Here is a 16246-nt window from a genome sequence, read left to right on the forward strand (position 1 = left end):
GTACTTACAGCAGCACTTGCCCAACATAATATTTATTTCATATATAATTTAATGTTCAAAATCTTCATAATCTGCTCACCTCCCCCATTACCTTTCTAGTCTTCTTAAATCTAACTCATCTCCATATACTCTACAATCCAGCAACATTGACTTCCTTGCTTTATTTTATTCAAAGATATTTTATTTTCCCAAATTACATGTAATAACATTTTTTAGCATTTGCTTTCTGAAATTGTAAGATCCAAATTGTCTCCCTTCCTCCCTTCCCTCCCCACTCCTGGAGATGGTAAGCAATTTGATCTGGGTTGTGCACGTATTATCATGTAAAACACAATTCCATATTGGTCATTATTGTAAGAGAATACTCATATAAAACCAAAGCTCGTAAATAAAATGATAAATAAACTAATGTGAAAAATTTTTGATTTGATCTACATCTGACTCCAACACAACTTCCTCTGGAGGTGGATAGCATTCTTTGTCATAAGTCCCTTAGAATTGTCCTGGCTCATTGTATTGCTAAGAGTAGCTAAGTCTTTCACAGTTGATCATTGTACAATATTGCTGTTACTATGTGTAGCGTGCTATTTTTTGCATGTCATTCCATTTCCTGACTCTGAGCATTTTCACTGGTTGTCCCCCATACCTGGAATTCTTTCCTTTCCCTTCTTTTCCCCCTGGCTTCTTTCAAGTCCCAACTAAAACATTACCACCTACAAGAAGCCTTTCCTGATTCCCTTTAATGCTAGTGTCTTCCCTCTATTGGTTATCTCCATTTTATCCTGTTTATATCTTGTTTTTAATGATTGTTCACATATTGTCTCCCCTGTTGGGCTTCCACCACCTCTGGCACTTTATATTTATGTCCAACTGGCCTACTTCTTGTAGACCCCTCTCTTTGCTCTGTGGGAAGAGGTTGCATGGTAACTGAAAGTTAACAGATAGTAGCAGAGAGCAGGTGACAGTAGAGGTATCTAAGAGTGAAGTAGAGTGCCCAGAGCAACAGAGTACCCCAGATGAACAGAGAAGGCAGATGACTCAATGATATCACCAGATTTCCTCAGTGGTGGTGCAGGATATGAGTTGCCCTGGGCACATAAATGCTCTGGTTGCATTTGTTCCCATGGATAACATTCCATCTTCTGCCTCCAGGCTTTTACAGAAATTGTACCTCATGCATCAAATGTAATTCTCACCTCCATCTCTTAGAACTTCACCTTCCCTCAAAACTTAACTCAAGTATAAATTCTTATCTTCTGGTAGTGAAGCAGCCTACAGGAGAGTGAACCCATGTGTATACTGGGGAAATTTTCTTGGGTCTTTTGCTTGATATTATTTAAAACTGATTCCAGAGTGGAAACTATGGTTTTCTTGGATGTTGACTGAAACCCATCATGTAACTTGAATGTTGAGTAGCATTCAGGAGATTCGTGTGTGTGTGTGTGTGTGTGTGTGTGTGTGGTGGTAATGGGATGGAGGGGTATCCTACTGGTGTTCAGTTCATCTGTGGTGGTTCCATGGTCACCAATGTTGAGAATACATATAGATATAGACATATTATAGACATAGAATTCATACAGAAAGTGACATTCCCTGTGGAATGCTTTAGTAGGCATGAAGAACTCTGATTTTATTGTCTTGAGAGGTAGAAACCATGGAGTAAAACTTAAGTATTGTGGATGCTTTGATTGGCTTAGGTTACTATAGATTAGAGCCACCTCTTCATCAACTGTTTATGGGCTACTCTGAGTCCATTGAGCTGTTTTACATTTTCTATGGAATGAAATTAAGACTGTCCTATTTCTGTTGATGTTAGCTTCATATTTTGTAGTGCTTCCATGGGAGCTGGAGTCTTTTAACCCAAATCTGTGGAAATCTGTACAAAAGGAGGTTCCCAGGGAAACCTGGGTAGGAGCAAATGAACCAAAGATATTGTTCTGGAGACTCCAAGACAAAGTACCATCCATGGGACCTGAGTTTGAGGCTTTTGGTCACAACATACATGACTACTAATTTCTACTTTATAGTCTCTAATGAAACTTTTTGGCTTCTAAGTCTGCCATCCAATGTTTTATCTATTTTACCTGCTTTTTGCCATCTGAAATTTATAAATATGCTATTTGTACCTTTCCCCCCCTAAATCATGAATAAAAAAGTTAAATAGCACAAGGTTAGTCAAACTTGACTGACACTAACAACTTCCTTTCAAGGTGACACTGGATTATTCATGACTATACTTTGGGTCCAGCTTCTTTTCATCTAGTTCCAAATCCATTGAAATGTAGCAAAATTCACATTTCTCTGTCTTGTCCATAAAAAATTGTATGAGAGAAGGCTGATGCTATATATCTATGTAATATTCCTTTGATATACATGCTTTGTTTTTTTTTGTCAAAGAATCTCAGATCACTTTTTATTTACTAAGTCACCTTTTGATCACTGCTTCTTTTTTTTTTCCTTGATGGTCATCATAATGGACAATAGAAAGACGAGTTACCAAGGGTTCAAGTTAATTCATTTACATAAGATTAATTTGTTTGGTGGAGAGGATGTTGACTCAATGTTGCATATTTGTGTGAGAAACAGAGTTGGCACAAGAGCTTGGGAGAAAAGAGATACCCTTCTTTCTTCCTGCTTCAAGAGAGGACATGAGGCTTCAGTCTCTCTTTAGAAAGACCAAAGGAGAGATAATTTATTTTGGGAAATAGTAGACCTACAGAGAAGCCACTTCTCTAATATGTCCTTGATTTCCATCTTGCCTTCCTATAGACTTTGGAAAATTTCCCCTTGGGTGAGATTGAGGTTTCTTTCTGGTTGAACTAGGATATCTTACTCCCCTTGGGAAGAGCTCATTACTCTGTATGTCATCTGATATATTCTAATTCTAATTCTGATCCACATAACTTCTTTGGTTTTGGTTTGTGTCTGCCATACTTTAGATAATAAGATGTAGGCTTTTTTGTCCTTTCTATAGACTGCTCTATTCCAACTCTCCTCCTTAAGCTTAAGAAGGAAATAGATAGTAAAACTATACTTGCCTTCTCCTATCAGAACTAGATAAATCTAACCAAAAAAAAATGAGAAAGAAGCAACAAAAGTGAATAAAATTTTAGAAAAGTTAGATATAATAGATATTTGGAGAAAACTGAATAGGGATAAAAAGGAAAATACTTTCTTTTCACCAACTCTCCTCCTTGATGACCAAGAGCATCCTTTTTATTATTTTTTCTGACCCTTTCTCCACCCAGGAGAGTGTTCAACACATGGTGGGTGCTTAATTACTGCCTATTGATTTATGATTCCAGAGAAATAATGCTAGCTTTTCTTATAAACAAGAAAGCTAAAGCACAAGCAGATTTTCACATATATAGACCCAATGATAAATATAGGAACCATATCTAGATGTCCTTGTTTTTCTTCCTTTTCAAAATGATTGTACTAGAGACTATCTAAGATCCCTTCTAGCTCTAATGGTTATTGATTATATGGTTTTGTTCCTAGTCCATTAGACCGTGCTGCCATTACTTAAAGAGACAGAGTATAGTGTTCAATTGTCATCAAAACAGAATTTTAGAGAAATGGTGGTATTGTAGAAGGAACATTAGAGGTTAAAGATCTGAGAGCCAGTTTTGCCAGTCTGTGCCATTCATGAGACTAAAAGCAAACTACTTCATCCTTTTGATTGTGTTGTCATGTATAATAATACTTGCCAAGAAGCAGGGCTTGACATGGTTGTATTGGGGTTTCTACTAGACTGATTCTACTTGATGGTATAGAGTTAATATAGATTCAAATAAAAAAGTTGAGAGAGGGATTCCATCAGCATCAGTCATTTAGGAGAATGAAAAGAAATGTAATGAATGTCTCAGTCAAGAGTCAGGTCCTTTATTTTCTTTTTTTCATAGCTATCCTCAAAGAAAACTATAAAATTGTCTAGCTTTTTTTCATCTTCTGATAGATACATACTCATTGGATTTTAGAGCTAGGAAGGACCTAAGAGCCTATGGGGTATAACCCATATTCTAATAAGAATCCCCTGTCAAATATCAACTCCTTGATGCTCAGGCAGATATTATTGTCTACTGCCTTCTGACTCCATTATCTCTAGAATAAAACTACAAACATTACTTTGAATTAAATGTCCTTCCTTCCTTCCTTCCTTCCTTCCTTCCTTCCTTCCTTCCTTCCTTCCTTCCTTCCTTCCTTCCTTCCTTCCTTCCTTCCTTCCTTCCTTCCTTCCTTCCTTCCTTCCTTCCTTCCTTCCTTCTTTTCCTCAAAGGATTTTGAGGGATACAGAAAATAAATCTAGGGACAGTGAAATAATTAGCTGTGGAAGGTCTAAAATCTGTGCAACTGAGCAACCAATACAAGTTTAGGTAAAGGAGATCTGGACCTCAGAGGTGTTTCTTGTGTAATCCTGTTGTACATTTTGCCAGGGACTGTAGGTACAGAGGGCAATTTTTCAGGCAATTAAATAGAAACAGAGGGTACAATAGACAGAATATTGGAATAATAATAATAATTGGAACAATTACTAAATGAGAAATAATGTTAGCACATGGCCAAATGCTTGCTGTCAGGGTGCTCAAGCACCAGATTTAAACACTATTCAGGAGTGGGTTAAATCTGGAGAAAGACCCAAATACAGTCAAGTAGTTAAGGGTGATCAGAACAAAGGGGCATGTTCATTATGAAGGTGTACCCAGAGTTCTTCTGAATTTGAACAATCAAGGGAAAATGGAGATGTTAGTGGAATTATAAATGATGTGATTGAAATAAAGGATAATGTAATTAGTGTTCATAATTGTGAGGAAAAAGAAAAGTGTAATGTAAAATTAGTGGAAAATTCTAGTGATTGTGAAATACTGGAAAATAGTGATGAATGTAAATTGAATAATGATAATGTGATTGTAAATGAGAACAACGATACCAAGGTAGATAATATAAGGACTAATGAGAGTAGTGAAAAAGCTGATGATGATGTTAAAGAGGTTAAATCCTGGGATTATCATGCAATTCAAACAGATGTAAATTTGGATGGACAGAAAATGACTGAGCTTTGTATTGATGTTACTGTGCTAGCACCAGTGTTGGAAACATTCAAACCACCTAATAGTACAGAACTATATGTATCTGTAACTATTGGAGACCAGATTTATGATCTTTTGGTTGATACTGGAGCTGGTAAATCAGTTTTGCAAAGTCTTCCTATGAAATGTAGAGCTGTTGGTACAATGGAAGTAATAGCTACTGGCAAACCACAGAGAGTAGCAAAATTACAACCAAAAATTATTACTTTAGGTCCATTATCTGTGGAACATGCATTTCTGTGTATGCCAGACTGTTCAATGAATCTTTTAGGTAGATTTATTATGTAAATTAAGAGCAACAATCCAATGTACTTATACTGGTGATATTTCATTACATCTACCAGAAGAATATCTGAAAGTTTTTCCATTGCTGTTCTTAGATTGTCAGTACAGAGGATGACTTAGATTCACTCTATCTATACCTGAGGATATCCCTGAAGATCTTAGGTCAAAGTCTTCCACAGATATAGGTCTACTGAAATCACCTACTCCAGTAAGGGTGAGGACTAAGGAAGGACCAATTCCTTGTGTACCTCAATATCCCTTGACTAAAGAAGCGATTGAGGGTATAGGACCAATCATTGAATCCCTAATCCAACAAGGGATCATAATACCTTGCTTCTCAGAATTTAATATCCCTATTCTTCTAATCAAAAAGCCAAAGTTAGATAAAAATGGCAAAGTGGTATAACATTTTATATAGTATTTAAGAGCAGTCAATGACTATGTAATCAAGACTCATTCTGTTGTACCAAGTCCAGCTGCTATAGTTTCTTCCATACCAAGTCAGGCAAGATATTTCACCATGGTAGATTTATGTTCAGCTTTTTTCTCAAATCCAATTCAAGAGGATTCTCAAAAGATCTTTGCTTTTATCTGGGAAAAAAAAAAAAACTTAGTGGACCTGGACTCATCTGCCCCAGGGGTATACCGATTTGCTGACCCAATTTTCACAAATTCTGAATAGGGATCTAAAAACTATAACTTTCAAAGAAAATAAATTGATACATTTTGTGGATGATCTTCTCCTTGCATCCCCAAATGCTAAAGTTGTCTAAGAGATAGCAATTCTTTTGTTAGAATTACATAAGCATGGGCATAAAATCTCCAAGGCAAAATTACAGTGGGTTTTGCCTTGAGTGCAATATATTGGTTTTGTGTTATCAGAGGGTTCCAGAAGTATCACTCAGAAAACAATAGTAGATATCTAGAAACCAAGTGCTCCTAAGATCAAAAAGCAACTCAGAGCTGTTCTTGGAACAACTGGTTTCTGTAGAAAATGGATACCTGGATATAATGAATTAAGAAAATGTCCAACATATTTAACCAGGAATACAGAATCAGAACCTCTGAAACTAAAGTCTGAACATCTGCAAGCCTTAAGTAAGCTTAAAGAAGTCATTTTATCTGCTCCAGCTTTGAGTATCTCAGACTATACAAAACCATTCCAACTATTTGTCAATGAAACTAAAGGTATTGCTTCTGGTGTACTGATACAGACTTTAGGACAAAGTTATTATCCAACTGGATAGTCAGCAGATTTAGTTTTGGGATGTCCATTGACTGTACATTGTTCACATCAAATAGAAGCACTAATGAGGAGGTTTCGTACTCAAGCTTATTCAGATCAACAAATTTCTAAGTATGAAATTATTCTCCTGGGTAGTGAGAACATCCAGTTGAGGAGATGTAATGTATTAAATCCAGCTAGACTTATTCCTGATTTGCCAAAGAACAGTGAACCATTATATGAATGGGTAGAAGTAGTAGATCTAGTGCATATGCCTAGAATGGATTAAAAAGACACTACTATTAAAAATCCAGACTTGGTGTTATTCACAGGTGGTTCTTCATATTTGTGTAATGGAATTCAATGTACAGGTGCTGCAGTGGTCACAGAATTTGAGACACTGTGGTATGGCTCATTACCTAGTAACCTTAGTGCTCAAGGGGCAGAGTTGGTGGCTTTGAAGCATGTCTTCTAGCTGATGGTGAAAGAGCAAATATTTTTACAGACTCGCATTATGCATTTTCTGTATGTCATGCTACAGGGAAGTTATGGAAACAACATATTTTTTTTACTGCATCAGGAAAACCAGTTGCTCATGCAGAAATAATAACTGAGTTGTTCGATGCTATCCAAAAACCTAAACAGCTAGTGGTGATCCATTGTAGAAGTTATAATTGTGGCAGAGATTCAGTCTATAAAGGAAATCATAGAGCTGATATCACTGCAGACTTTGCAGTCAGGAATGCTCCAGTGTATGTAATGAATTTGTCAACTATTGAATCTGATGATTTAGAAAGAACTTATGTAGACTCAGAAATTCAGAAGAGGAAGGAGAAATTTGGAGCAAGGAAAGAACGTGGAATATGGGTTGTAGACACTGGAAAACTGCTGTTACCAAAAGATTTATATACCTATTTGTATCAAGCCATCCACCCAAAGGGTCATTTTGGTACTCAAGCTGTAGTAGACTCTATAAAAAGGCAATGGGTAGCACTGGGAATAACAATTGCAATTAAGATTTGTACAAGTTGTTCTGTTTGCCAAAAATTCAATCAGGGTGCATTCAGAAACAAAGGTTTGGGTGGTAGACCTTTAGCATATTGTTCATTGGAGAGTTTGCACATTGATTACATCAGCATGCCAAAAGCTGGAAGATACCAAGTTTTGTCTGGTAATTGTGGACAGGTTAACAAAATGGCCTGAAGCTTTTCCATCTAATACTAATACAGCTAACTTTGTGGTGAAAGTGTTGATTAAGGAAATTATTCCTAGATTTGGTGTACCACATAGCATAGATTCTGATAAAGGATCTCATTTTACACAAGATATCCTGAAAAGAGTCTGTGAGAATCTAGGAATAACACCAAATATTATGTTCCTTATCATTCACAAAGTTCAGGTCAAGTGCAGCATGTGAATAGGGAACTCAAGACTATGGTGGGGAAAATTTGTGATGAAGCTCATCTAAAATGACCAGATATTCTTCCCATAGCTTTGTTTTACCTACATATAAGACCAAGAGCAGATTTACATATATCATCTTATGAAGTGCTCTTTGGACATGCTCCATTGAAGGCAAAAACTTATAAGACAGTTTATACATCTCTCTTAGGAGGAGATTGTCAACTTGCTTCATATTTAAGTGCATTACAGCAACAGCTTAGAGAACTACATGATATAGGAGTATTGATCCAATCTGGCCCATTGGATTATTCTCTTCATAATTTTCAACCAGGTGATATGGTATATGTAAAAAATTTTTGCTAAAACATCAGCAATACAAGAGAGTTGGGTAGGTCCTTATACAATTGTGTTAGTTTCACCATCTTCAGTAAAAGTATTAGGTAGAGATTCATGGTATCGTTCACATATTAAATTAGCTCATGGAATTAATAATGAAAGTGTACAAATTATTGAAGAAGAAAATGAAGCAGAATAAATCATAGAAAGCTGAGATTCATCAGTCAAATAGAGTCTGCAGTCAGAAAGATCAGTAAGGAGAGGACCATTCAGTGGAAGAGGACATTCAGATGGAAGAGGACATTGCAGATGAAAAGGAGGATTTGGAAAATTGATGGATATTGTAAAACACTGAAAGACTTATAAATATTAAGATAAAGACTTTGAAGGAAATTTTCAATGAAAAGGATCATGTGATTAATGGACTACTGGTTTTAAGGAATTTGGGTAATGTAATATAACATAACACAACATAACATATATTCACACAAGCATTCATAAATATATTTTACTACCATGAATTTTGGAGAGGAAGAATTCTGCAAACAAATTGAGAAGAGAAAGAATAATCTGAAGTTTTGGTAAGTCTATTGATGCAACAGTAACACAAAACTAACACAATAGTAACACTGACATTACGCTAACAAAGCAACATAACATAAATAGCAACATAGAAACCACATATACACAAAAATATAAACATGGTTAGGTTACATTGAATCACTAGTTGAATAAGTGAAACGATGTATAGCTAGGATACTAACAATGTTATACTTACCTATAAAGTAGTGAAATAGAATAAGTAAACTGAGAGGAAACTATTACTTATTGAAATGGAGAATGTAAACTGAATGAAAACTATTGCTTCTTGATATAGTGAAGGTAAACTGAGGGAAACCTTGTTTCTTCTTTCAATGACTGTTGTTCTCTGTCTGGCTGAGACTAGAGAGGACTGCTAAGGAACTTGAACCCTGCTTATTTGTAATGGAGGTAGAACAGAAATGATGAGGGTGCCAAACACGGAAGCTGATACACAGGGGAACTACTTATAAGGGAATGATCTGGGGTTTGTTCTGGGGTCTGCCTATTGATCCCTACTGATGAATGATGGATCAGTCTATTTCCTAACCTCCTCCCCCCCTTTACTCCCTCCCTTTACCAACCCTTTCCACCAGGTTCTTCTTGAAGCCTTTGGCTCCTTCCCTCCCTCCTGAGTGAACTATAAAGATACTCTAGTTGCTTTCTCAGTCAAGAGATTTATTGGGATAACAGGATGGGAAACTGAGGTAAGAGGGATAAGGATTTCCTTAAACTATGGGGATAATTTTAGAAAGGTTTGAGGAAGTATTCTAGTCACAAACTGTGATTCTGAGACAGTTAGGGAGATAAAGGACAACAGCCTTTTAAGATCTTCTTTCTTCTTCACAAGTTAGCCATGTCTCGCAGCTTAAACCCAGAGAAAAACGAAGTTCAAAGTCTCCAAGTTTTCTCCTGGCCAGCTCAACTCTCAAATAGACCACCAACTCAAAATCTTCTCCACTGGTCAGCTTCCACTGCTCAGAGCCAGAGAAACCCCCAAAATCAAAGCCTCACAAAAGTCTTTTAGCTAGCTCCAAACCTCCAAAGAAAAAGAGTGACTTCCAGTCAAAGACCAAATCCCAAAACCCAAGTTTCTCTTCTCAGAGTGTGGCCAGCAAACCCCCAACTGCCACTCCTGGGAACCTTCCGTTGGAATCCTGGTTCTTGCATCTTGGTTCACAAGTCCTGCAAAACCTCTCTCTCTTCATGTCTCTATCACAGTAGTTAGTTACTAGCAAAAATAATTAGCTACTTAGTTTAGTATAGGAATATAGATAGGTAGGAAATTTTATGAAGATAGGGCTATAGATTAATAGATTAGAATTTAAGATAGATAATATAAGGTAAGATACTAAACTACACTACAAAATACATTGCAACATACATAACAACATACATTACATAGCACATATGACTTATCACATCACATATCACACAAAAATGTAAATACAAATGTAAATAGTGTATATAATATTTAGGATTGTAAAATCAATTGTATCATAGTGTATATATGTAACATATGTGTAAATATGAAGTGTATAAGTATAGCATACATGTATATATTCTATTTATGTGTTATATGTAGATATGTAAATTTATGCAAATCTATCACATGTTTAATTTTATCTATTGTTAAATGTATGTGCATAAGTGAGTTTGATGGTTTGGTTTAACTTTCTGTAAAATGCATTTTTATGCAATGTTGTGTTTATTGTATTTTTTCAAAAAATTTTCTCTAAGTTTTATGTTTATGCATTGTAATAGTGGTAGATTTTTCTGTATTAGTTGATAAGAGTAGTATTTTATGATTTTAATGTTTTGTATGAAAGTTGTGTTTATCTTTTGATTTTGATGTTATTTGCTTGTTGTGCTTTTGCATATGTTTCATGTGTATTTTGAACTTTGTAATTGTTCATTGTATAATTCCCCTTTTTCCTTTTCTTGATTAAATCTCTAGAATAGGATAGTATTAGATGGGATAAGATAGTTGAGTGTAGGTTGTTTATTATTTTAGATAAATATTTTAGTTTAAAGACTATGTAAGTATATTAAGTGCACAAATGCCAAAATAGTGTTTTCAACACAATTTTGGCTTTGTGCAAAGGGGGAACTATAGCAAAGGAATTGTACAAGGCTGACTGACAGCCTTCAAACAAAGATTCTACAGAGTGGGCTGGGTGAGCATTCTAAGGCAGTTGGGGAACTGGCAACTGACACTCTCAATCTGGGATATAGAGAGAGAGAGGCTGTGTGGAAGTGTCTCCATGAAGGAAACCAACTTTGGAGCTGACAGAGTCTTGGATCATCTTTAAGGAGAGGTTGAGTGGGTGTTCCCTTTCACACTGGTGGACAGTGCAAGTGGGTGTGAACCTCCTCCCTTCCTAAACCTTGTGAGGACTATTCATCTTGATACTGCAGTTTGACCCAACCAAGGACTCTGGAGTTGTGAGAATCTGAGCCCTGTGGACTTTAGTAACCCCTTTATCTTTTATTACTCCTTTTATTTAGCTAGGTTAAGATTATTTAGAAAGGCAAAGATTTTAATATCTGGGTGGGTTAGAAATGTCATCCCCTGATTCCCTTCCACACCCCTTGTTCCTTTAGCTAATAAATCTGGTTTTATATATATTTTATTAGTGATCCTTTCTGTTTAACCTTCCTTAAAACCCTCCTTATTACATTCTACAGGATAGTCTTGGAAATTACTACTGGAAAAACCTAGTGTGGAGCTGAGATGATGCATAATTAGACCACCCTTCAAGTGGTAGACAATAACAAATTTGGTGGGGTTCTTTCTTTGCTAGTTTTTCTGATTATCCACTAATCTTTATCATTCAGGATTTCATATCAAATCTGTTTATCCAAAGAAAGGTGTAAGATTTAAATTAATATCCAATGCTTCAAGTATTATTTTTATAAAGTTTATTATCTGACAAAATAGAACCATGTGACTAAGTTTTCTACCTGCTCAAAAATCCCTCATCCACCAAAGCCCCAATAGGAAGACAAGAGGGAGAGAGACGGACTTCCACCCAATTTACATCCTGATTACATCAGGGTTCTGGAAATCATAGTTTTGCTGGGGATCATAGTTTTTAGGATTACAGATTCTAATTACATAAAGATATAGTGCTCCTCATAAATTCCTTCCATTGTATTTCAAGAATTTTAGAACTGTGGTTCTCAAGCTTCTTTAACCTTAGTACTACTGTGACAGGTGAGAAACCATCTAAGGATACGAACATTTGTTTTTCTTTGTCTCTCTTTTGTTACTCCATCCCTTCTTCCCATCTCTCTCCTTACTCCTCCATCCCTCTCCACCAGATTTTACTTCCTTTGATGCCAAGAAGCAGGTGTGGAGCAGGCAGAGAAAAAGTCAAACAAGAAGAAAAAGAGAAATCAGGAATTGGGGGAAATTATTCAGAAGAGAAGAAGGGAACTCATTTCAGTACAGGCACAAACAATGGAGCCATTGTCTCTAAAAAAGCAGCTGTTAAAGTTACCTGGGAAAAGAACTGGAAAGGCTGGCCCCTGAAAGTTTCCCATAAATTAAGTACACTTGAGTTTATGGGATAAGCTAATTGTCACTTTGGGAAGGGCTAATAGCTTAGCCACAAGGGGATAAGAATCAGTACAGGTAAGTGTCAATGAATTTGGTGGAAAGCAAGTGAGCTTCTGTGATTAGGGGGATCATGACACCAATAAAAAGCTCATGTTTACAATTCTGAATAGGGTTTGGCCCTAATACTTCCTGCCAATTCCAATTGTTTTATGTGTCATCCACTTGTGGTTTTTCTGAGCTAAAAAAAGAGACAATAACAAGAGGGTGCTGGCTTCCAAGTCAGAGGACACAAACCCTACCTTTAAACTTTGTAGGTCTTAGTTTCCTCATGTGTAAAATAAGTGGGTTGAACCAAATGGACACTGACATTTCTCACAGATTTGATTCTAGTTTTGTATGGTATTTATGTTCCAGTATAAATCTTAGGTTAGGGACAGGAGAGGGTCAGGACCTGGGACTTGATTGGCATAGGAAACTCTTGGATAAAGAAAATTCCGACACCAAAAGTGAGTAGGTAGTCACCTCTGCAACTTAAGAGTCTGAGAATTGTCCTGGGCAGAGAGGTTCAGTGACTTGTACAGGACAGACTTAACTCCTTCCTGGTTCTGAGGATAGCCCTCTTACTGGTTACTCTGTCTCACCATGAAATTTCAGTTCAATTAAAAAAAAAAACAAGAACAAGAACAAAGCTCAAAAGAAAACTCAAACCAACTAAACTCAAAATTTCCCCTCCTGCACGAACTATTGTTTGCAACATCTCTCTGAATCTTTGTTCTGTTGAGTGTGTGTATATGTGTTCAGATATGTAACTTTATGTTATTGTTATCAAATTTAATCTTAGGAAATTTATCTAATTATTTTTTGGATCTCAATTCAATTATTAGTTACATTAGCTATCCCTCCCAGCTTCATGGTAAGCATGCCATCTATGCTTTTATCCAATACTTTGGGGAGGTTTAATAAAACTGGTCAGGACATCTCTGACCATTTGATTTCTATGTCCCCCCAGGTGTTGAAACCACAGAATGGAGGTGGCTAGGTAGCACAGCAGATAGGGTACCAGGCCTGGATCTGGGAGGACCTGAGTTCCAATATGGCCTCAGGCACTTCTTTACTGTGTGTGACTCTGGGTAAGTCACTTAACCTCCATTAACCTTAGTGCCCTTCTGCCTTTGAAACAATACAAGGTATTGATTCTAAGATGGAAGGTAAGGGTTAAAAAAAAGTAAGTGGAGGGGCATCTAGGTAGCACAATGTATAGAATGCCCAGGCCTGGAGTCAGGAGGACCTGAGTTCAAATTTGACCTCATACTTCCTAGCTCTGTGATCCTGGGGAAATCATTTAACCCTGATAGCTTAACCCTTGTCATTCTTCTGACTTAGAATTGATACTAAGACAGAAGAGAAACATTTACTAAAAAGTAAGCAGAGGCTCAGGAACTATAGTTTTAGAAGTACTGACCCAAAGAGTATTTGAAATTGAAGTTGTGCCTGTCCCTTGGGGGACTCAACCCGTGAGAACAAGTTGTGGGGGGATATTGCAGAGGAGGGCTGCTATCCTTTAATGCTCAAAGGCCTGCGATTTTCTTGATATGAATATTTCCTCTAAGTGTAAACCTCTCTGCAATTTGTTAGATGTTCTTTGGGTTCCTGTAGCTGATATCAATAAGCTAGCCACACTGATCACAAAACAAACTTTTCTTAACTTTTCTAGGCTGGTCTTCACTGGGACAACCTTTTCTTGATGGGGTCCCCTCTGTGAGATAGTTTAGTCTTTTGGAACACAGAGTTGTCCCCCCCCCACACACACATACCTCAACAAGACATCCATGTAGTATATCACTGGGAGCCTTTAACCAAGTGGACAAGTAGCACGCTAGCAGCTAAAGAGCTGCCCTTGAAGCTGGCTCAAATCCTACTTCTGAGTGCAGAATTGACTGTAACACTAGGGAAGTCCCTTAATTCAGTGTCTCTAGGCAATTCCTTAAGATAAATTGCAGAGAAGGTGCTAACTTGCTTTGATAGAGGAAATTTCCTTTATCAATAAAATGAAAGGTCAAATTCCATCCCATCTTTCAATGAAATTATGGGGGCAAATGTCAAACAGAAAACAGTCAAAGAGACACAGTCCTTTGGAATTGCATGGACCCACTAATCACTACTGTTTGTATCTGGTCATTTATCTAGCTCTGAGTGTATCTAATTACACTATTAGACATTCCACCGCTTTACAAGGACTTGCTAAGATCTTGGTATGCAACACCTGGCATTCCCCTCCTAGTCTAATAACCTGGTCCCTTTCTGCTGTATCGTATTTGTCTGTGTTCCTGTTCCTGTTCCTGTTCTGTCCAGCCAGTAGAACATAAATTCGCCACAAGCAGCAGCGTTTTGTTTGGTCTTTCTAAGCTCAGAACCCAGCAGGATGCCTGGCTCTATAGAAACTACTTAACAAATATTTGTCCTCTTGAATTGCATTGAAGGGTAATCACAGCACCTCGCAGATTGGATAGATTGCCCTTGCTCTTCGCTGCTGGCTCTGGAGAATAAAGAGAAGGTGGCCACTTGTTCCCATCCCAAGCATTCCTCTGGCTTCCATTCAAGTGCAGGTGGAGGAAGAGCCAGAAGGCAAGGATGGGCTAGACTAGAGGGAAAAGGCAAAGCCTAGAGAGACCAGGCTCGTGGGAGGAGTAAGTACTTCGAGAAGATGTTGCGGTCTTTTGAGGTCCTAGTTCCGAAAGATCGGCAGAAGTAGGAATTCAAACCGTTCACTTCTTCCCCACCTAAAAGTCAGATGCCCTTCCCTGCTCCACTGAATTCAGAGGACAAACCTGGCATCTCAAGGAGCAGCTTTCCCTTCCGTGCTCAGCACGTCTATTTCTCGGAATCGTTGAACAGCCGCGGGGGATGCTTGGGTGAAACTTGCACATTAAGTTAGTACGGCATCTGCCCGAGACCAGAGTAGCGGGAGAAGGCTCGCATGACCAGGGACCCTGGGGAAGCTGAAAGCTACAGCCAGGGAGGGGTTACTCTTTCTCTCCTTGCTCAGTTGTAGAGACAGCTGATAAGGAGACTTGCTGCTGTTAGCAGGCTCGCTCCTGGATTTCATTCTTTCCCCTACTGCTCAGTGACTGACCCTCGGAGTAGAGCGGAGCCAGGCAGCTTGATGAATCGCACTTGATTCAACTGGGCTGGGAAAGAATAAGGTTCCATCCCCACCCTTTCGGGGGTGACTGTGCCACTTACGTCAGAGAGTTTTGAGTTCATTCTCTGGCACCAATACTATATTTTTTTAACAGCATGAAGTTACGATGGAACGGGAGTAGGCGTGTCCTTCCCCATCCACCCACCTTTCCTCCATCCTTTGTCCCTCTCTTTTTCCCTCCTCTCCCCTCCTCTTCTATCCCCTCCCCGCCCCTTTCCGTCTGGAGCTTCATTTATAACTGTTCCAGGGGTCAAGTGCGGGATTGCTGCCCGAGAGTACAAGACTGGAGGCTAATTTTTCTGGAAGGAGCAGTCAAGTTCACTGCCCTCAAGTTTCAAGCTCCGTCCCAGAGCCTAGGGTAAGTCGGGCCTACAGCTGGGCTAACACTACCCTGTAGCTTCTAGAGCTAAGTAATAACCTGGGATTTGAGATACAGGACGGAGGGCGCGGGAGAAGCTGAAGAAAACAAGGGGAGAAATCACTGTACAGGGATAGACCTGGCTGTGTGAAAGACTCCCAAGTAAAGAATTTTGGGGGCTGGTTTCAGTTTAGATACTTTTTTG

General features: G+C 38.1%; 1 protein-coding gene across 2 annotated transcripts in view; it reads left to right on the forward strand.

Moving 5' to 3' along the window:
* GPRC5A (G protein-coupled receptor class C group 5 member A) overlaps positions 1–16246 on the forward strand; it is a 47957-nt gene that overhangs the window by 10224 nt on the left and 21487 nt on the right. The window contains exon 1 of one of the 2 annotated variants that reach the window (XM_016425931.2): positions 15512–16041. The exons of the other annotated variant lie outside the window; for it this stretch is intronic. Within the exon in view, the coding sequence (XP_016281417.2) occupies positions 15779–16041 (263 nt within the window). The 5' untranslated portion in view covers positions 15512–15778. Of the gene's footprint in view, positions 1–15511; positions 16042–16246 lie in introns of those variants that run through there. 2 annotated transcript variants of the gene reach the window in all.

This window comes from Monodelphis domestica, chromosome 5 (genome assembly GCF_027887165.1).
Source record: "Monodelphis domestica isolate mMonDom1 chromosome 5, mMonDom1.pri, whole genome shotgun sequence".
Lineage (NCBI taxonomy): Eukaryota > Metazoa > Chordata > Mammalia > Didelphimorphia > Didelphidae > Monodelphis > Monodelphis domestica.